Genomic DNA, 22,454 nt, shown 5'->3' with positions numbered 1-22,454 from the left:
GTTTACCTTCCAACAAGACAATGACTCTAAGCACACCGCTAAAATAACGAAGGAGTGGCTTCACAACAACTCCGTGGCTGTTCTTGAATGGCCCAGCCAGAGCCCTGACTTAAACCCAATTGAGCATCTCTGGAGAGACCTGAAAATGGCTGTCCACCAACGTTTACCATCCCACCTGACAGAACTGGAGAGGATCTGCAAGGAGGAATGGCAGAGGATACCCAAATCCAGATGTGAAAAACTTGTTGCATCTTTCCCAAAACGACTCATGGCTGTATTAGATCAAAAGGGTGCTTCTACTAAATACTGAGCAAAGGGTCTGAATACTTATGACCATGTGATCTTTCAGTTTTTCTTTTTTAATAAATTTGCAAAAATTTCTACATTTCTGTTTTTTTCTGTCAAGATGGGGTGCTGAGTGTACATTACTGAGAAATAAAATGAACTTTTTTAATTTTTGGAAAATGGCTGCAATGAAACAAAGAGTGAAAAATTTAAAGGGGTCTGAATACTTTCCGTACCCACTGTATATTAGGTTTAATTAGTTCTGTTCTAGATTAGCAAATTATGATGACATATTGGGTTAATTTACAAGGACATAATAACCATTTACTGGATCGGCGCTACTCTCCAACTGCTGTTCTGCCAGCTATACCTCCTTGGTTATAGCCACAGCCAGAGAAAGATCTTACCCTGCTTGGGTTGATAAGATATTTAATTCATGCATCAGAATGAATTACTAATGTTATTAATGGATTTATCTAGATGATTCTAAAGACCAAAGACGGGTAGAACAGCAGAAGTAGTAATCCCTGAGTCTAAAGTCCAGTGTGGGAGGACACAATGATGTATCTGTTTTCGCAAGTGAGATGATGGCCATGGTTACTGCCATGCAATGGGTGGAGGAGGTCTGGCCAGACAGTGGTAATTGCATCATTGATTCGTGTGAAGAATTAATGAGTTTAACATTTTGCAACTATAGGAGTAGAGAGGATTTTTTGTTTGAAGTGCTCCAATAATTTTTCAGAATTCAGAGTTTGTCAGTTAGCTTTGTGTGGGTCCCTGCCCATGCTTGAGTTGATGGGAATGAGCAGGCGGATAAAGCTGTAAAACGGGCCTTGGAGAGTGGGAGTAATCACATCACTGTGAATATTAGTAAGCCAGAAGCTACAGTGGTGATTAAGGGGCAAATCAAAAAGATGTGGCAGAGTGAATGATTCAAAGAAAGTAAAGGAAGATATGTTTAAAAATAATGCTAACCTAAACAGTTGTCTCTATGTGACTGTATTACCAGAAGTATGATAAAGAGAGAGAAGTTTTCAAGACTGCACTAAGAGAGAATGGAGACAAAATATCAGTAATATTCTAAAAAGATTCTTCAGGTAGAAACATCTTTAGAGGGGTAATCAACAAGGCTAATGAATCAAATTTAAGAATTAGTATCATTTATTTATTTATTTTTGTATTTGTTTCCAATGTATTTAATTGATAGATCATGTAGTCCACACTCCAGGTCAGGGAGTGAAGGTAATGCACCCGAGAGCCATTTACCAACTGCCAATAAAGTCAGAAGAAGAAGAAGATTTCTCAGTTGCTGAAACTGGTTACCTGGCTATAAGTGGTACTGAGGACACAGCAACACCACCAGTGGACAGGGCGGGTGCACGACCCAATTGGACACCCAACTGGGTAACGCATGGTGTTGAGAGAAGTTAGTCTCGAGCCCCTTCTGCCAAGTCAGGTGTATGAAGAGCAACAAAGTCGATGGGGGGAGGAAGTCATGGTGGTTGAATGGGTCGACCACAGGACTTTAATACTTTTTGTATTGGACCCAAAATATACTACACTATTATACCAAACTACGCTGTAATTAGAAACCAAATACTAGATCCTAATACACGATTAGACACCATGATCATAGTTTAATTGGAAATCAAATACAATGCCATATCGGACCCAATATGTGCTACAGCTATTATACCCTTACATTTAATGCTACCAACATGGGCCTATGATTGCCTAATTAGACGACACAGGCTTTATTTAGCCAAATATAATGCCAAATTATCACGAGCATAACCTTTATAATAGTCAGACAATAGACAGGACACTACATTTACTTGGCCTTTATTAGACACTTTCTTCCAGGGGCATTTGTTGCTCACCAGCAGAAAACTGCACCCTGAACTGCATTCACTCATTTGGCAGATGCTTCAATCCAAAGTGACTTGTCCTAAAGTCAAACCTCATCGGGTCACATCTGGTCACTACTTCACTCGTCCCTTGTAGCCTGGGTGTTCTCTGGAGTCCTGGTAGTTTGTAGATAGTAATATATGCTTCTTTGATGCTGTACTATTAAAGTTAAACCATCAGACCATTTAATGATGTTTCACTCTCTAACCCCACTGACATCAAAGAAACTGCCAGGAGATTGCATCTTTCTTTCCCAGAGTTAGACCTTATGTTGTTAGACTTTCTTAGAGAGTAATTTGCAACACATTACAAAAGAAGTGCACTGTAAATAAAAATAAGTGATATCACATATCTAACTCTAACCCAAAACACATAAAGCTGTACTAGTATAAAAACGGGTCAGTCTAGCTAGCTATTACTACAAAAAAATGGCTAATTAATGCACATATTTGCATGTATTAGTACATTAGTACATGGGTTAAATAAACATACATGTATTTATAAGGACACAACAACCAACCCCCTATCCCCCTGGAGTTTCTTAGCCTTCTTGCTTTTTGTTGTTGTAAATACAACTTTGGGCCCTAATTCCCCCCCTCCCCCTCCCATTGTGGCAGCATTCATGTCATGTTGGCTAGAGGATGAAACCTGGCAATTTTGGTGACCCCATGACCTGTCCTCTAACACTACCACCAGATCTAGCATGATGTGTGTTAGAAATAATGTGCTTGTTCTACTAGACTTGTAAAGTACAGCTGCCATTTAATTCTTTAGGATATGTGGATTGAGGTACTTGTGACAGGAGAGCGGGGGATACATCCAAAGTCTGTTGTGTGACATTTTCTTTCTTCTTGATCCTTCCTTGCATTGTTATGGTCCACGGTTTTTTTGGGGGGGGTTTTCTGAGTCTCCATCTAGTTCAAAATCTGTGTTCATTGCAGGTCTTAACAACAGAAGGGCCACAAACAACTTTTTAAAAATTTATTAGAAGGATCTTTATTTCCCCCATTCATTTTATTATGGATACAATTAGTGCCTCTAAGTAGGACACAGTACACAGTATAAATACAGAATGCAGGTTGTAATTCATGTGCAGGTATTTGTTAAACAGGTAACGGCTATAGAGAGAAAACATGCTGCTCTGGCAGTGATAACTGTGTTCCTTTTGTTAGTATTAGCACTGCGCACATGTGTGCAGGCAAATCAAAAGTCTCCACAGTTAGAGCCGACTGACAGCTGATCCTGCTGCATTCATAGATCCAGCTGTGATCAGCTGCCGCCGTCATCAGAAATGGATATCACTTGACGTGACCCTTCGGAGGAAAAGACGTCTCAATTTCTCTGAAACCACATTTCCTTGTTTCTTCTCTCCTTCCTTACCACTCTCCATGCAGGCCCAGTGGGAAAGATTAAGACACAAGGAAAAGATGCAAGGGAGGTAAACCGAGGCAATTAAGAGACTTGAGATGCACCCCATGAATGGGCCCTTGGCGCCTGTCACCACTGTCCCTCAGCAGAGTGCAGGCACACGCAGTGGACTAAGAAGGGCTCAGTGACCCATCAGGCCCTCCCCCAGATATCGCATGCTAGATGCCCACAAGTACCTGTCTTTCAGGTATGCAAACATAAGTGTGAACCCCTTTTTAATGTACTTTCTTTATAATTTTATCTGTTTATTAGCACTTTATTGACAAAATGACATGGAGTGATAGGAAAGACAGGTTCTGAAAAACATGATGCATCACAAACAAAGCAGTGGCACTCCTAATATTTAGGAAGATAATTAGACAAGCCTCAGATTACCATTTTTATTGTGTAGTAGGCTAAGGTGTTTTGGCAACACCAACCTCCATCAGAGCAGAGCAACAATACTGATCCATGCCTCCTTTTTTATAATGCATAATCATCTCCAGGCGTACGTGAGCGCTTCATCATATCATGAGTTCTTATTTAAAACTCATGGCATGATTAACAATGAGACTGGGAAAGAAGTAATTTTAGTTATGTCTGAGCCTCCTACACACCTGGGGATGATGACATCCAAAGGACATCATTATTTTTCTGCTGTGCTGCTGAAGGTTTTGGCTACCGAAAGGTGTTAGCCTACTCCATAATAAAAATGCTAAACTGAGGCCATGTCTTATTAATCTTTTTCCTGTATACTAGGTTTGCTCCAACCTACCTTGTGTCGCCTGGCATTGACTTTAGCAGATAACCCAACCAGCCTGGCACCCATTTCTACTTCAACCCATAAAGCATCTTTTGACTGTCATTCTCAATCTGTACTGACTCCATGTCTTCTATCTGCGCCTTAGTACTTAGTCTAATTGTCAGCACAGAGGGGAATGTCACATGTGAGAATCCAGCGGACCCACAGCTGCATAGGGTACTTTGCGATGTTGAAGCCATGACTTCAGTCATTTTCAAAACGAACTGAAAAAGTTCAATTTCTAAGTCTGTATGAAACAATGTTGAATGAATGTGTTAGGTAGTCATATGATTTCAATTTGAGAATTTTAATTTGGAAATTAAAAAAATAAAAAACTCAGGCTGGATTACAGCATTCACATGTGTAGAGCAACAGTAATGAGTGAAAACAAAATAAATATGTGTATGAAATATCTGTTGTTGACTTTTAACACAGTAATGAGCAGGCACAAGTATTGTCCTCACTGGCATTAACATCACCATGATGACACAAGATATTCCAGTAACGTGAACACAAGCTTGTGATCATGTCTTTCTGGGAGGAGTTGTAGTGACACAAACACTAGGTGGTGCTGTTCTCCAGGTAATTCATGCTGTTTACTCTCCCAGATTCATCACTTCAGGAGGATTTTAACAAAACTATATGGAGGTGTGTGTCATGTACATGTTTGGTATGGTTTGTCTGTCTGTCCAGCCAATAACATCATAGGTTTTTTTTAACCCTCCTATTATGCCGGAGGAATCCAAAGACACAGCAACAAAGACTGATTGGTGTGAGCACTAAAACCATTCTTCACTGTCATTAACAACAACCATGTTTTGTTTTGTTTTTGTCAAATAATGCCTCAAAATGAAACATTTATTCTACATAACATGCAAATTGCAAATTGAACTGCTGTTTGTCTTTCAAGTTGATTAATTGAGCCTGCTTTTGGCCTGATTCCACACTTCTGATTACGTTATTTTTGAAAAAGCTGCCCAAAACACACATCTATTTAGTAAGTGCGGCCCATCTTACATATAAATTATTCTAATCATTGCGCAGTTCCTTTCATGCCTGTTGTGCCACAGATCATGCAGCACAAAGAGAGTGAGATGTGTGAGACAGACTCAACGTGTGAGAGTGTGATTAAGCTGAAACAGTATAGGGAGCAAACATTCAGCAAATTGCAACAAACCATCTGTCTCTACTGGTAATAAAAAAAAAAAATGAACCTAGTGATTTGTTCCTGTTCGAGTGACACAATGGATCTGTCTTTTTGAAGAATGAGCAGTCAAGCTGTCTTGTTAAGCTGTATAAAAGGATAGCTGAGCTCACAGTGCCTGTGTAATGTGTTTATTTACAATAGCAGCCTCTTAGTTGGTTCAGAATTACATTGACATTGTTGCTCTAGCTTTCAGCAGGTAACTGGCTTTAATTTCTACCCATTGGTGAGCTTGCTTGCTTCACCATAGGAGAGGCCAACTTCAAGAATGATGAAATAACCTTTAAAAAGAATTGAGTTCTCAAATAATTTCAAAATCCATTGGTTCATTTAAATAGTTCACACTGTTTACTTGTATGATTAGTTGTTAATGTGCTTATTTATTTAATATTGACCTCTTTGGAGTTCTTTTGTACTTTGGGTGATGTGAAGTCACCAATTATTCTATGGGTAAATAAGCAGCTCAACAGCTCGTCCAGTCAGTGTGCCTGTAGGTAGGAACTCTATGACAACATCAGTGGTGGATGAGTGTGTGTCTGCTCCTCCTGTTGTTCGCAGCTTATTGGTTTTGGCCACTCACCCAGCATGGGCGTTTTTTAATAGTCTCCTCATCAAACGTATCTGCATCCTGTTTGCTGTGTTCCCCTCCTTCGGGCTGCAAATAAATTTCCCCGCAGAATCACTTTCGCAGCTTTTCTTGCAGTTTGACGTGACTTTGATGGTTATCTTACAGATTGTACGCTGGATCACATGGCCGTCCATTTTTTGTGCCCTGATTGTATAACAGACAGCAGAGCCATGTGCCTGTCTCATCTCTTCAGCCCCAGTTTGGCATTTTGTCCTCTGATATAATTTTAAAGTGGGGGCGGCTGAAATGCTCAAAGACTGGTTTTGACCAAAAGAGGTGTGGGTTGTCAGTTTGATTCCCTGCTGCGAAAGTCTGGCCAGTACAAGTGAGTGAATCACGTCACGTAAGTCAGTACTTTAATTAGAGCTGCCTAATGGCTACAAGTTGTGCTGGGCAGCTCTTCCCTAGAGGAAACAGGCTACACTAGGACATATACAGTATACACCCCAGCAGGTGAGTCATCAGTGCAGTGGACAGATCATACATTGGTCGTGGTTATGTAAAATGCTTTATGGAGTATGTATCGCCACAGTGGATGCAGTAAAATTACTGTTTGCTTGCTGAAACATATAGTGTAGAGCTGAGAGGAGCGAGTCATGCGGCATTTTCACAAACAAGTGACACATCAGGTCGACTGGAAATCCTCCCCCGAGTCCAACGGTGCAACCCCCGCAGCTCTACCGCCTTCCTGTGGGGTGGTGATGGCGCATAGATAAAATGCTTGCCTTTGGTGTGGGAGACCTGTTTTCGATTCCCGCTGTGAGACATCCACCATTGTGTCCCTGAGCAAGACAATTAACCCCTAGTTGCTCCAGACCTGTATAGCAATTGTAAGTCGCTTTAGACGAAAGCGTCAGCTAAATGTACATTGATGTGCTGAGACTTTCTCTTGTTCACACAGACAGTAATAATTGTACAGGTTAAAATCTTGGTGGGTGGAGGCAAAAACAAGTGTTGACCCAAAGGGGAATTTTGGTGAGAATACAAATGAAATGACAACCTTTTCATTAATTAATGACAATGACATTCATACTGCTTATAGGTCAACCTTGAATGTTTAGTTTGAACTCGCAGGTAATCAGATGTCTAAAAGGATGTACAAAGACCTCATCACATCGATGTGGAGTTGCCTTGTGCAGAACTTTCCTCTAATGGCAACTAGATGCTGGATCCATTAGAATTTATTGAAATGAATGGGGTAAAGTTGATGAATCACAGAGTTTTTGGCCACTAGAGGGCAACGGAAACAAACCTGGAGTTAATATTTGGGCTGAAGAGAATAGTTCTCAGTTTCTAGATAAGGTGCATAAGAACACTGAGGTGTTATAAATATTCAGCAGTAAAATGAAGGACAATGGATTCCAGTGAACTGTTGAGCAGTGTCTGGTGAAAAAAACCCTCAATAAAACATTAAAGCACTGTAATTGTATTTGGAGGGGTATGTTTTTTATTACCTGCCGAGTAGTTATAATAATCGAACGCAATTTCCACCACATGACTTTTGTTTACAATCTCTGTCTGAGTTTTGCCTTTGTCAACGCAAACCGGACCAGTTGGAAAATTGAAACAGTCATCCTTGTGTTGGTTCGATTCAGGAACCGGACCTTTAGGTGTGAACCCGCCCTCAAACACAACACTGACATCACCCTTTGAGGTTCATATGTCAAACTGGTTGGCAAACAGTTTACAGAGGAACATCAACATTCATTTGGAGTCATGTTTCTTGCCACCTGATGAATGCAAGTTAAATATTTACTAAACTCTTTAGCTGCTAAATGCCCCACTGTGTCCACCAGTCACTTACTTTGTCTGCCATTTGGTGCTGAGCAGGGAGCGTACAGTGGGTTTTATCATCTTTTTCGCTAAAACAGAAATCTGCTGTGGCCAAAAACAATGCTGATGTTAGTGGTGAGGGTAAAACCAAAGAGCTAACTGTTGGCCTGTATAATAAATCTAGAAGTGAAAGGCTCTATTAGTCTGAAGAGCTGAGGAGAACTGCAGTCAGTTGATCATTTTCTGTGGGCTGGTCACTATGTGTGAGTTTACTCCAAACACACAGTGTAAGGAACATTCCCTGCTATAACCCTGTGACTCTAACATCTACTTCACCTGTTAACTATTTACTAGTTATTTTGGATTGTTGTAATTGAGTTTCTTTTTTTAAAACATAAATATATCATCTATGCTTGCTGTTCATATTGTATGTATCATATTCACCTTTCTAACAATAATTTATTCCAGCACCCTTTGCACTCTGCTCCATTGCACTTGATGTCTATAAATGCTGTTTTTATGTTTGTGTGTATCTGTACATGGTAGTTTGTGTCTTTTTTGATGTTGTTGAGCTTGTTGTCCTTTTATTTATGCTTATTCTGTGCATGTACATTGAGAGCAATGTAAGAACTGTGTCAAGTTCCTTGTATGCATACACATACCTGGCCAAAAATAATTATTCTGATTTTGATAAAAAAAGGTGCTGTACGTGTGGCCATGCTTAGCTCCCCTATTCATTTCACTATTGGCCTACACTGACTGATCACAGTCACATTACTTGTAGTCACTAAGTCTTAGCTTAACCAATTAGATTTTTTGTTCTGCTTGTTTTAGAGCAACTCTGAATCACAAATGGTTTATATAAAACCTGCACCTGCTGGCCACACCCTGAAAACTCACTCTAGGCAGCGTTAAGTCCCACATTTTACAGCAGGCCTGCAGAACATCTGCTGCACTTGTGCACATATCCAAAAGGAGCTGTCTGAATATTGGGGGTATTGGACACTTGAGTTATTTTAAAAACGTCTGTGGAGAAAACCTCAAGCTTCTTAATACAAGCTGTCATACAGATCCAAATTCTGAATAGTTGCCAATACCAAGCTGCACCTTTAAAAGAGAAATACACCCTAAAATGGAATTTACATTGTATTTTTTCACTACAGTGTACAATTTGTTTCTTACTGTATAAGAACAGTATTTTCCTCGCGCTTACTTGTTGCAGCAGCATCTTCTCTAGTCTTAATCAAAAAACACTGAAACGACTACAGACTGTACAGAACGTACAGAACCCAGCTGCCAGGTTTTTAACCAGAACCAAGAAGTATGATCACAACACACCTGTTCTTGCCTCTTTACATTGGCTCCCGGTCTGTTTTAGGATTGATTATTTAGATCTTATTCATCACTTTTAAAGTTCCTCATGTCCTGGCTCTGGATAATGTTTAATTCCTTATGAGCCTTTGTGTAGTTTAGATATGCGGACATGGGTCTCCTGTTTCTCCCTGAGTCTGGGCTGAAATCTAAAGGGGATAGAGTCTCTGGAATGACCTGCCTGAGGAGATTAGGTTGTCAGAGTCGGGCGCTTCTTTTATGTCTCACGAAAAATGCACTTTTATAGGAAAGCAAATCCTTATTTTATCTGAGCCACCTGTCAATTTTAATGTCTTACTTTCTTTTTTTAACTATTCTTTTTCCTGTTTAGTTTAATGTTCTTACTTTTCTTTTTGTCCTTTTTATTTTATTTTTTGGTCCTCATGTATTTTATCATTCACTGTGGTATTACATTTCATCCTTATTTCTAAGAAGTACTTTGATTTGTATGAATTAGGCCCAGTATCTCAAGATGAACAGTAAAAGGGCAAATGAGATATGATCAGATCCTGGAGCTACCCCATACACAGTTAATTTTAAAACATAATGGAGATTGTCAACTGCTATGGTGATGGGCACAGATTCCAATCCAAAAGCCCTGCAATGATGTAGATTCATCTTTTTAATGATGTCAAACATGTATCATCACAAAATGTGCCAGTGTCACATCATCAGTCTGAGGAATATTGTCATTTCCATCTTAGAGAGACTGCACTTGTTTGCATTGTCCAATGCCCAGCATCATTGGAAAAGTATATTAGTTCGGTTTTAGGGTGGATTTTCGCTATAAACGCACGGAAACAACCGTGCCTCCATGCGCTCCCAACATCACAGTACGAGAGAGGGAGCAGAGGAAGCTGTTTACGTTGTGAACCACTCTCAGATTTAGAGTCACTCAGCTGCTCTACAACAGCTGTCTCGCTTTACAGACAGTTTTTGTCCACTGAACCGTTAGCCTACCAGTTTGCGCTGTAACACACAGCCATGCTTTTGACGCACAGGTGAACTTAAAAGGAAAGTGTTGTAAGACTGAAACAAAGCGCATCTCATCTACTCTCCTCCACGTTATTCTTTCCAAATTGCTCGGAGCAGGAACAGGTTTACCAGAGCCATGTCCAGGAAGAAGGCAGTGAAAGGCAAAGGCAGCTCCAAGAGCCCCAAGGCGTCACCGAGCAGCGGCAGGACGGGCAAAGGTTTGGCCGCCGCAGCTGCTCCGTCCTCCGGGCTGGTTTATCCCAGCAGACCGTCCCTCAGCAACAGCGGAGAGTTTTATGACATCGCCTTCAAGGTGAGCTGGGAGTTTAGCCTTAACGCCCCAAGTGAGGGATTCTAGGAGCATGCGTTTAATCAAGCAATCAGTTAATAAATTATCCCAACAGCTAATAAAAAAAAGGAAGTAAATTCACACTTAAACACATTAAAATGGAACCCTTGGTGATAATATATATCTTCCTTTCTTGTTTTTTACGAAGTTGAAATTCTACTTTTCAAGATTTTCTAAGGCAGAGTGAATGTGTTTGGAGAGGGAATTCAAGAAAATAATTTATGCAGGATCATTGGCACTGGAAAGCAACAACACTTACTGTATACCTGTCCTTTTGATCAAATGGTGTGTTAGGTTTGATATTATGTTGCCCTCTTTTGTATGAACTTTTCAGGGACATGTGAGACAGCTATGAGAATGGGGAAAAACAATAGGCTAAATGAAAAGTCCTGCACAAAAAATATATAATTGGATACTCACTCACACAGTGAGTCAAAAAATTTGAATTCGTATCATAATTTTATATGATAAAGTTCCAATTTTGATGTAGTAAGTTAAAATTGTAAGTCAGTATTTCACTATTTTGACTCTGTAAATAAGATTCTTGACTGAAGTCTTTTTTTTTATCATTCCGATTTAGAAAGTAAAATTTAAAATGTAATTTATTATCTTCAGTTTAGTTTAAAAATTGACTCAGTATTTCCCAATTTTGATTAAGTAAGTTAGATTTGTGACTCTAATAACTGGCTTGATAAGTTAAAATTTATTTTATCACTTCAACTTAGCTATTTCATCCAAAACAATTGGCATATTTTGTCTTACAGTAATTTAATGATTTGACTTGTGATAGTATTTCTTACTTTCATTATGCATAGCTTTTCATAATTTTTTTTCTCTTTTTCTTGGCGGAAATGGTCTTCCATAGAGGTGCTTGTTTGGTAGGTGTGTTTACAATACTATGTGGACTAGCTTTTCTGGCTTGCAGGAAAAGTAAATTTCACCATTATTTCCCACAGAAGTTATTGTCCCAAAAATGCATAATAAGGTAGATGGTTTTGCTAAATAGCTAAATTTGTCAGCAGCTGTGTATTTTCATCCTGTTTAATCCGTGTCTTAGAACCCTGCAAGTAAGGTTTTGGAACTACAGTATATTGGCCAACAGGAATATTAAGTGGTGCACACCACAGCCATACCCCAGTGTAATAACATGAAGAAGATGGTTGGCAGGGGTTTCTATTATGAATGAGGTCAATTACCAACAGCAAAGGAGGATGCTTTTTGTTTATCAGCAGTGGTTGCTGATCTCACCTTCTTAAATATGCCTTGCTGCTTTTCTTTGTTCCATATCATTTTAAACTGAATGTCTTTGGGTTGTGGGCTGTTGTTTCAACAAAACAAGACATTTGAAGATGTCACATTGGTCTAACATTTTTGTTTTTACTTTAATCAAAAACTTGTTGAATAAACTATCATGTAATTTAAAGAATAAACAGATGAATCGATAATGAAAATAATCATTAGTTGCTGCCCTATTGTCTGTATAGCCATGATACATATAAACACAAGAAAGTGTGAAATGGAGAGGATAAAGACACATGATGATCTGCATTGAGCATATGCATATCTAAATTCTCACCAGTGGCAGCTGGTATTCGTTTCCCTGATGAACAGCTGTTCCTACGACAGGCCTGCCAAAACCCTGCTCCGTACTCAACATTGATTTTGGATAATTCACGTAGTTGTAACAGTTAAGTGTTACAAATATCCCCTCTGCTCACAGCTAAACAAACACAATGAACTTCAAAATCAGAGTATTTTGCTGCTGATAGACTCTAGGAGAATTAAATTAGAAAAGCTTTAACATGTGCAGAACAGTGCACTCAAACATATGAAATTGTACAAAAGTTTTGTGTTGCCTGATGGAGGGAAAAAGTGAAACTCTGGCTTCCACCCCTCTCTCTCTCTCGCTTTCTCTCTCTCTCTGTCTGTCCCATTGGTCTCTCCAATCTGCTCTCTCTCTCTGGAGAGAGTGTAACGCTCCGTTTCCTCTGTAGATGGGAGTTTGCGGAGTGTGTGTTGCATTGCCTAAACTCCTGTGTGTTTGTAGATAAGTTTTCAGCTGAGCTCACACAGAAGGCCTTGACATGCATAGCCCGAACCCGTTCTCCTTCTGTCTGTCCGTGTCTCAGGTGATGCTGGTGGGGGATTCAGGTGTTGGGAAGACCTGTCTGCTGGTTCGCTTCAAAGATGGTGCCTTTCTAGCCGGGAGCTTCATCTCCACAGTGGGCATCGACTTCAGGGTAAGCACACACACACACAGAGGAGTACGACGTGTAAAATTAAGGTGTTTGTTTTTCATCGCTGCTGCTCTAGCCAACTTTATGCTTTATCGGCCCCAAGTTGCAGCTCAAGGTAACAGAAATTTCCCATTACAACACCCGTTACTGACCCATTACTAAGCTTTCAGTTATATTTGTTTTTTGCTGGAGTGTAACCTTCCACCAAAACAATTCAGAGCATGGCAGAGCTTCTAACGTTATCCTCAAAGCTAGAATCATGCGCTTTTGCAAACCTACACAGGGAACACACACCTCCCGAAATTCAACAACACATGGACCTGGATGTCAATTTAAGTGGTTTGTTTAAGCTTAATTTTACCCCCACCCATTTTGTGTCAAGTCCTGCCCTACTGTGCTGTGACAGGCTAGAACTACTTCAACGCATCCTTGTGATTGGATGCTAGTCCACACAAGTATAAAAGAAGCACACACACGAAAAACCCAGAGCAGCATAATTCTGCGATAGCACCCTGTACAAGCTCCCACACAGTGGGGAAATACAAGTGGATGTGCTACATCAAACTTTATTTTCCCTTACGTAACTTGTACCCACAATATATAGTTAGCTAATGCTGATTGCCTTGGAAGCAATGCAGGAAGCTAGTTAGCCAGGCATGCTTACATTTGCAGCTTACGATAAAGCGGATCAAAACACTATTTAATCCATTCTCTACACTTTTGCTCTTTTTTTTTTGTTGTTTTGGAGAGGCAAAGGAAAAGACACAACCCTCCAAACTTGCTCTTACTAAAGCCCCATGCATGCCGCTTCAGCATGTTGAGAAAGTCAAAGCTGTGCCTAGTTACAGTTGCTAAGCTATAACTGGGCTAAACCTTTAAAACATCTTTTGGGGCATTTACGCAGCACACTCATGCTTCACAACATGGCCGTGCCAGTCTGACATTTTGTATCAAAGGAAGCTAAAGAGAGACTAGAGGAAAAACACAAGCTGAGGAGTCTAAATTGGTCTGGACAGAGTGTTTAGTCACCGCTGTTTTGAGAGACAGTTTAGGTTTGAACACTTTATTTTTGGCACTCTACTGACCGTAAGGAGATTGACTGATTGATTGATTTAGGCCAAGAAGACAACTGGACAAGATGGGTGCTTTTATACTCTGTTAAGATGGTAGTAGCTTCCGTTTAAAAAAAGTTGTGCATCTCTACTAACCAAGCTTTAAAAGTAGCTGTCTTCCCTTGTCTCAGTGTTATATGAGGAGGTGACTTGCAAGGTGTGTAAACCCTGTTAGCAACCCCACATTTCCCCTATGGGATGCATCACATTTCAACTGAGGTAAGCTGAAGGTGATCTTAAAGTGAGGCTATGTATTGATGGGCTAATCCTTTTGTCTTTTTTTATTTACTGTTAATGGCTAATCCATTTCATGCCTATTGTGCCCTGTGGGAAATTGCAGAAGAGGGTTACGGTGGCAGAAAAAAACCCAGCCACGCTTTAAGTGTCACAGTGGTGAACTAGAAGCAGTGACCCTTTCAGTCTTTTGCTGTCTTGTATGTACTCTTATTGTTGTTCCCCCAAGCAAGATCCATATAACTGCAGAATCTGACGTAGCTGTTTAGAAAAACTTCCCCTAGGAGGCATTCTCAGCCCTGTTTCACTGAATCTGTCATCTGCAGCGACTTACAGCAGAACAAGTATAGAAAGAAGTTAAATTCCAGTATATTAAAGCCAATAGCAAAAGAAAACGCTCTGCTGCAGCCCAGCAGGATGTATTTGGATGTGTTAATTGACAGCCCTAGCAAAAATAGGAAGTGCTGGTGTGTGGTACAGTAATTGGACCATAATTTGGTGTTTTGCCCTGGAATGAGAAGACTTTTGGTTGTTTTACCTGAATCTCCATCTGAGAATTCAGTTTCATATCGGCATATCAGCTAACCGTAGAGGTAAAAGTACAATCAGGATGTACCAAGCAAGGGAGAGGCTTTAAAACAAATGCTGTTTTCCTGCGGCAATGAAAATGAGATGTTAGGATACAGCATGATACAGCGTTTTCAAATAAAGAAAACAGAACAATCTTTTCTCAAGAAGTACCACAGGCAATAGAGGTAAAAATAGAAAGAAGGTCTTTTATCTGCAGTGATGGAAGAAAGTCTTTGCAGCCTTTGCTAGGAGAATTGGTCATTATCACTTCCATAAACAAACAGAGCAGAGAGCATGCATATCCCAAAACTTTTACAGCATCTGGATCAAAAGACTTTATTGTTTGCCTGACAAAGCCTGGTGAAAATCTCTTTGAAATATTACTTCATTAGGTTTATTGGAAGCTGTTGGTACAATGTGAAGATGCCTTTTCTGTTTCTGCCCTCATTATCACTGCTATGGCATGCAACTGTCTTCCCTGGTGCTGAAGGGTGACAGTATGAGCAGATTATTATGGTGAATCATTGTTTGGTTCTTTCAAATCCACGGCATTCCAAACACATAACTGTAATCACACATTTTCTGTCATTTTCTAAACAGATAATTATGGTACACCAATTTCACATTTCGGAATGTACCGTGGTTTTGGGGTCACGGATTGGTATGTTTTTGGGACAGCAGGGAAAACAAAAGAATTCAGAAAAAAACATTTTTTCGCAACAGTGGCTCATTGATCATAATTCTTACTGTAACAGCTAATGCACTGAAATACTGGATTATTGTCTGTGAGAAAAAATAAATGACACAAATTTCAATATTCAGAATCCTTACATTCTGTGTTCTATGTATCATTACAACACTAGCAATTATTTTTCACTTTTGCAGACTGGTCCAGTGCACACTTACATGTGTGTATGGTGAGGACCCGTTTTGAGATTGAGATTTAGATGAGAAGATTGATACTACTCTCATTCTGTATGGTAAACATGAAGCTAGAGCCCGGACATTGTTAGCTTCATAATGTTGTTTGTTTAATCCGTACAAAAGTGTGAAAATTTCGTCTCGGCTGGTTTCTTGTCCAGGAAAGTGACTTCTTCAAGCAGCTCAGTGAGAGAGTTTCTATTTCTATGTTTCTTTTTAATCCCCTGCTTTGGATCTATATTTGTGATGTTTTGAGAATAGATCAGTTTGTTTAAAGAGTTCTATTATTAGCAACTTGAATATCTGGGCTCGTGTAAAAAATATATACTCTTGCACTCATTTGAAATCGGTCTGCTATGTCACCGTACTTAATAAATGATAAAGACATTATGTACATAGACATTAAAATAAGTGTGTGCTTTGTTTGTACTAGTAATATTGGAGAATTGTATTATTCCAAAAATGAGAAAGGTAGAGCTTTACTGCTAAAGGCTTGTGTGGATGTTACTTGATATCATGCTATTTTTAAATAACAGAAGCAACTTCTGTGTTTCTTTAGAAGGAAAAGGCTGTGGATGATTAGAGTCTCCATGATCATCATGTAGGGTTCAATTACTTGATATCACGAGCAGTGTTGGGCAAGTTACTCAGTAATAACTTACTAGTTACTTATTACTCCTTAAAGTAATAATATTGCTGTACTTATAACTAGGTGATAAAAGTAACTAGTTACATTACTTGTTACTACTATTATTACTTTCCTGTGCTGCTTTAGCAGATGCTTCGTTGTAGAATGGCTCGCGGTTGAAAGCTTTTTGCTAGTCGCACAAAGTTTACAACGGTCGGCAATGTTCTTTGCATCTTAGACTGTGACACAGTAATGGGGTTACTTACAGCTGTGGAAAGAATGCCTCTGCCCCTCGTTCTCCATCCTTCCTTTAGTTTTTGGCAGCTGACTTGAACAACATTTGATTGGTGCCGCTGACCTGCAGAGCAGTCGCGTATTCACGTCAAGGATGGTGCGTTCAGTAACGCACCGTTACTTGGATTTGTAACTGTAATAATATTACTGTTTTGGAAATGTAATACATTACACTACTAGTTACTGGGAAAAGTAATATTATTAGTAACGCGGTGATCACGAGTGTCCCAAGTAGAACAGATGGTGCACATACAGCTCCTTTGAATTACTTTATTATACTGATATTTTGACCACACTTGGTCTTTGTCATGGTAAGTTACCTACAAAGGCATAGAACTTAGTAAGGACATGTCCCTACCAACATTCAGCGACTTCTGAATTGTCCCTAGCAACAACTGTTGTCCTTTAGTGTCTAGTGACTGTATTTGGTACACAAACAGTTCTTGTTCTCTACTACGAGTCCAAGGCATTTTTAAGTTTTAAAAGATTTATAATGTCTCTTCCCCCCACCCCCCCTTTCATATTCCTAACAGTGGTTTGGTCCACTGCCTAACTTTTTCAGACCCTCAACGACTTTATTTCTAAAAACTAGTGACAAACCTAGTGTGTTATTCAGACCAACAGGAAGAAAGTGAGAAATATACAAAATTCTGTTATATAGTAGGCTAATGTATTCCCACGCATACTACTCAGAGTAATCTCAGTCAGCGGATCTTCTGGCAGCAGTACAGTATCTCTCTCTCGTCCCGCAGGAAGGATTGAGAGTGAGTTACTTTGGTTACAGGGACGTTCTGTGTCTCTGTTGCTTTGGAACTACACAGAAGGAGAACGAGTTGGGGTGTAATGCTATTATTTAGCAAAAAATAACTGTACAGAGTGGTATTTCAAAAACATGAAAATTTGGGCAAGTAAAATCTTGTCATGCGGTGCGTGTGGTGAGGCAGGAGGTAGGTGGACCCAAATGCAGACACGGAAACAGGCAGGTACAGTTCAAAGGGTTTAATCCAACAAAAAGCGAGCACACTTACAATGTAGTGGCTGAGTCCAGGTAATCCAAAATAAAAGTCATCCACAAGGAAAATACAAAATCCACAAAACACTGGGAAAGAGGGAGACGCAACACGACAGAACAAGGCAGGCAATACACTGCAGGTCAGGACACAACTAAACACTGCAATGACCGGACAGGGAATGAACAGAAACACCGAACATTTATACACAGGGGTAAACGAGCAGGGCGGGAGCAACACAGGTGACTGGGATCAGGGTTAACAAGACACAGAGAGACAGCAGGGAAGACAGAGACACCTATAAACTAACTACTAACAGGAAAAACAGACTGAACTAAGATTAAACAGAACATAACACAGCATAAACATGGACAAAATAATACAGAAGTACACAGAACTGGAGAACACACTAAGACATGAACTGAGACACAGAACTAAGGAAATATGATAAGAGACAAGACAGTTACTTAAAGTGAATGAACGAAATAATAAACTAGACTACCAAACTCCAACCCATGACAATATCAAATAAACACAGGAAAAAACAAGCGCACCAAACCAAATCCTAAGACATCTCCACTGCTCAAGGTTTGTGTATAGCGACATATGTTTTTGAAAGCAGGGTGGTCTTTTTAACTAGCAAACGCTACTTCCTGTGTTTCTTTAGGAAGTAAAAGTATTGCATGATGACACCGCAAGATGCTCACCTGGGTACCTCAGTTGAATTAATGGCACTTCTTTTACAACCTTTTTTAAATGTACACAAAATTTAATTTTAATTTAGAAAGTGCTGATCATTTATCAGTCAGTGTATGCTAAAACTACTAAGGCCAGTTATCTACAAGGGACACCTGACTTCTGTGTTTTATAACATCACGGGTATATAACTAGAGGGCTAATATCCCAAAAGCTCAGTTTTTTTAAATTCACACTCTTCAGTGATATTTGAACAGATATTCATTTTTGGCAGTTGATTTGCAGCTGACACCATGCTGACCCTAGGTCATCTAGACTGTAACTCTGCTTAATTGAAATAGGAAAAAATTACTTTTTTCAGGAACTCTGAAAAAGATGTGCTGTCATGTGCTGCTACTCTAAAAGATGATACACTGTAGCTGTCAGTGAAGCAGTGAGCGCTAAAAACCTGCATCTTTCCCAATGTCAGGAATGTGCAGAAATGTGACCTTTTACTCAAGATAATGAGAAATAGGAGTCAGCTTGGGGGGAAAAAAAAGTTTGGGGGATAGAGCGCAACCTAACTTCAGCCAGCTTTTCTCCATTTATTTAAATTTCTCCTAACAGAATGAAATTATGAGTCAGAAATCTCAGACTCAGACTCTTTTTCTGTCTGTCCTGGGAGAACTTTGAAGATTGCTGATGAGATTTTGTTTTCGCGTTGGTACAATAGCAGGGCGTATTTCTGCTTCTCCTCTCTGCTGTCTATGATGTGTGTGTGTGTGTGTGTGTGTGTGTGGGTGCATGTATTTAATTATGTATGCTACATCTCATTTACATAGTATGGCCTTTCTCTCCCCTTCACCGCTTATTCACTCTGCTTGAAATGATAAAGCATGGCACCGGACCGGTTAATCATTAAAGAAATGGCTGCACAGCTTGCACTGATACAGATGGTTAGTGTGGCCTTTAAGGAGCAACAGTCTGCCAGGGTCTTACAGGAGGATAATGCTGACCATCCTCACTGCCCTTTAAAGCTAATTTCCAGGTGAAATGGTTTCTGTATGTGATTTTTTTTGTCTGTTAGTGTGTGCGACCACTGCCACCTAACTCCTGTCTGTGGGAAACAGCAGGCTTGAATCATGTTTACCTACACCTTCACTCAGAATATTTTACCTACTATATTTTAATCCCATTGTAATGGACCAAATCTTGAATGCAGCCTGTGATGTTTAGTTTTATTTATTGAATGTTTTGTTGTGTATTGTTTTAAATTCCTCAGAAGGCCTTTTTACTGAAGTGTAAACAGCATGTCTTTTCCCAGAAAAATGACAAAATAGGTTGTTTGTTAAAGCATGTTCTTATGAAGATACCTGAAGGTTCTAGGTCCTCCAGGTCATGGTGATCCAAGGAAGAATAAAGTCCAGGGCAACTGGACTTGGTTTAAGATACCTGAAGACATTTCGTCCCTCATCCGAGAGACTTTGTCAGTTCTGACTGACTGGTAGCGAAAATATCTTTGAAAGGTATTTAACCCCTGTGGGGTTGTTGTCCAAGTTGATCAATACCGCTAGTTCATTAGTGCTCCTGGATATTGTAACGGCAGTCTTTATGGTTGTTAGAGCCACCCAAGGCCAAGTCTGAACGACCATCGACCATCGACCATCTTCACCTGAGGCCAAAAATGAACGTTTGTTTAATTTCCTGGGAAGTGATGAAACGACAGCATTATAAGTGCTGTTGCAGGCCCCCCCCCCCCTCTCTGTTAAGCGACGGCTTCTCAATCCGGGTGTAGATGGCTTCCTTGACACCTCTTTCAAACCATCCGTCCACTCTGTCTAAAATGTGCACCTTGTAGTTCTCAAACGAGTGTCCTTTATCCTTCAGATGTACGTAAACTGTCTTGACCTGAGGATTTGGCTCTTCTGTGTTGTGCCATGCTTTGTGATGTGGTTGTTTAGTTTCCCCAATATACGTATAGACCAATATAAGGTCTGTGCATTCCTCAATGTATTAGACGGCATAGGCTAGATTGCTTTTCTTGTGTTTGGGTGTGTGGTCTTTAAGGTGTACCACAAGGGCTGGGCAATATGGCCAAAAATCTTATCACGATTGAAAACCTTTCATATCATTCGATATCGATAATTATCACGATATGTCAATTCATTATTTCTTTCAAGTTTAAAGGCAGATTTTTGCTCCTGAGTGAAAATTGAAGAAACCAGATGGTTAATTATGTGGTTAAACTTATCTTTACTGTCAGATTGTGACAAACATTTGATGGTAAAAGAGTGGATCACTTTACAAGTCTGAGGTAGAACATTCAAAACTGTTATCTTTTTCAAGAAAATATGATTGGTTAATCTTTTTTTTTTTTAACACAATAAATCTTTTAATAGAAAAATTAAGTGCTAAGTTGCTTGTGATTCAAATTAATTAAAGCAAATATTTAATGACAATATATTGAACATTTATTGTATTGTTATTGAGGAAAATTATATTGCGATAATTATCATTATTGGTTGTTTGCCCAGACTTATGTACCAGTATCTGCATTAGCGTGTTCTTGGGTTTTAAAAACACGGGGATGTGGTGTTTGTTGAAAATCCTCCTGAGTTTCTCTGATACTTCAGACACATATGTTTTCACAAAGGTCCATTTGGGATATCCATAGGCTGTAAATGCCCCCTTCAGGTGGTTCTGTACCTTCTCTCTGGCTTGGGCACGTGTTGGTATGTTGTCAGCTTGGTGGTACAAGGTTCTGATGACCCCTAGCTTGTGCTCCAGTGGGTGGTGCGAATCAAAAAGTAGGTATTCGTCTGTGTGTGTGGGTTTCCTGGAAACCCCAATTTGCAGGCTCTTGTCCTGTTGAACAAAAACTGTTGTTGGTGACATCTTCTTGTGTTGAACTTGATGTTACTGTCCACGGAGTTGATGTGTTCTTTGAAGGCTTGCACTTCCTGGATTTTAATTTAAACCCATGTGTCGTCCACACATCTGTACCAGTGGCTCAGTGCTGTTACTCTGAAGGAGTTAAGGGGTTTGCTCTCCACTTCTTCCATGTAAATGTTGGCAGGGGATACTGGATAGCCCGTGGAACAGTCATGCTTCTGTCTGTAGATTCCTCCGTTGTACTGGAAATATGTGGTGTTTAAGCAGAGGTCCAGTAGTTTGCAGATCTGGTCAGTGCTGAGGCTAGTTCTGTTCGGGGTGTTGTCTTGTAGCAGCTGTTTCCTTACTGTTTCTATTGCCTCAATTGTGGGGATGCATGTAAAGTCACATCATAGGACACTGTGGTTTCATCTGGGTCCAGTTTCAGTCCTCTGACTTTGTTCACAAATTCTATAGAGTTTTGGATATGGTGAGACGTGTTACCAACCGAGGGGGCTAGGATGGTAGATATGTGTTTCGCAATGTAGGTGACTGACTTCCTTCTTTGTGTATCTTGAGTAGTCTGTATATACATGGAATGTCTTCTCCAGGATACAATTGTTCACAGGTGATGATGTTTTCTTTCTGGGTTAGGGGGTTAGGCAGTGCTTAATTTGTGCCGGAGCTAGCTAATCGTGAAGACGGCGATTTAAAATGTAGCATCTGACCCATTTTAAACAGTCATGCAGTTACAGATTCATGCTGTTGTCATCCTTTTGTGACAGACCTGATAACTAATCACAAGCGCCATGCGCCTCCTGTTAAGGTCCCACTCACCAATCAGAGAAGGCACAGGGCGTGTACATTTTATAACAACAAACAAAACTAGAGGCAAACGTGTGTTAACTGACACAGGCAGCAGATGTGCCACGGTTTTGTCCGGTGTCAACTCACACAGCAGAGTGTTTAGCCTGCACGTTGTTAACATTTTGTGTGCTTCAACTACGGATAACAGCTCTCTGTGAGCCCGTTCGTTCAGCTCTCTGCAGGCTAACGTTACATAGCCGCTTAGAGCATTTCAGAATAAGAGCGTTTTACCTGTCTGATTGTGCTGACTTGTTAAGATTTTGGTTATTTGTTCAGTTGTCCTTGATTTTTTTTCTGTTTTAACTCTGTTTATTGTTGATGTACCATGGGGAA

General features: G+C 40.0%; 1 protein-coding gene across 1 annotated transcript in view; it reads left to right on the top strand.

The window, feature by feature from the left end:
* The first annotated feature begins 10,214 nt into the window (after positions 1–10,214).
* The window catches only part of LOC123983131 (ras-related protein Rab-26), a 111,960-nt gene continuing 99,720 nt past the window's right edge, over positions 10,215–22,454 (top strand). Inside the window, exons 1-2 of the mRNA XM_046069265.1 lie at positions 10,215–10,666; positions 12,832–12,942. Of these exons, the coding sequence (XP_045925221.1) occupies positions 10,490–10,666; positions 12,832–12,942 (288 nt within the window). The 5' untranslated portion in view covers positions 10,215–10,489. The remainder of the gene's footprint in view (positions 10,667–12,831; positions 12,943–22,454) is intronic.

Source organism: Micropterus dolomieu, linkage group LG14 (assembly GCF_021292245.1).
Source record: "Micropterus dolomieu isolate WLL.071019.BEF.003 ecotype Adirondacks linkage group LG14, ASM2129224v1, whole genome shotgun sequence".
Lineage (NCBI taxonomy): Eukaryota > Metazoa > Chordata > Actinopteri > Centrarchiformes > Centrarchidae > Micropterus > Micropterus dolomieu.
The sequence above is the reverse complement of the archived record's forward strand: the minus strand, read 5'-3'. Positions and strand labels throughout refer to the sequence as shown.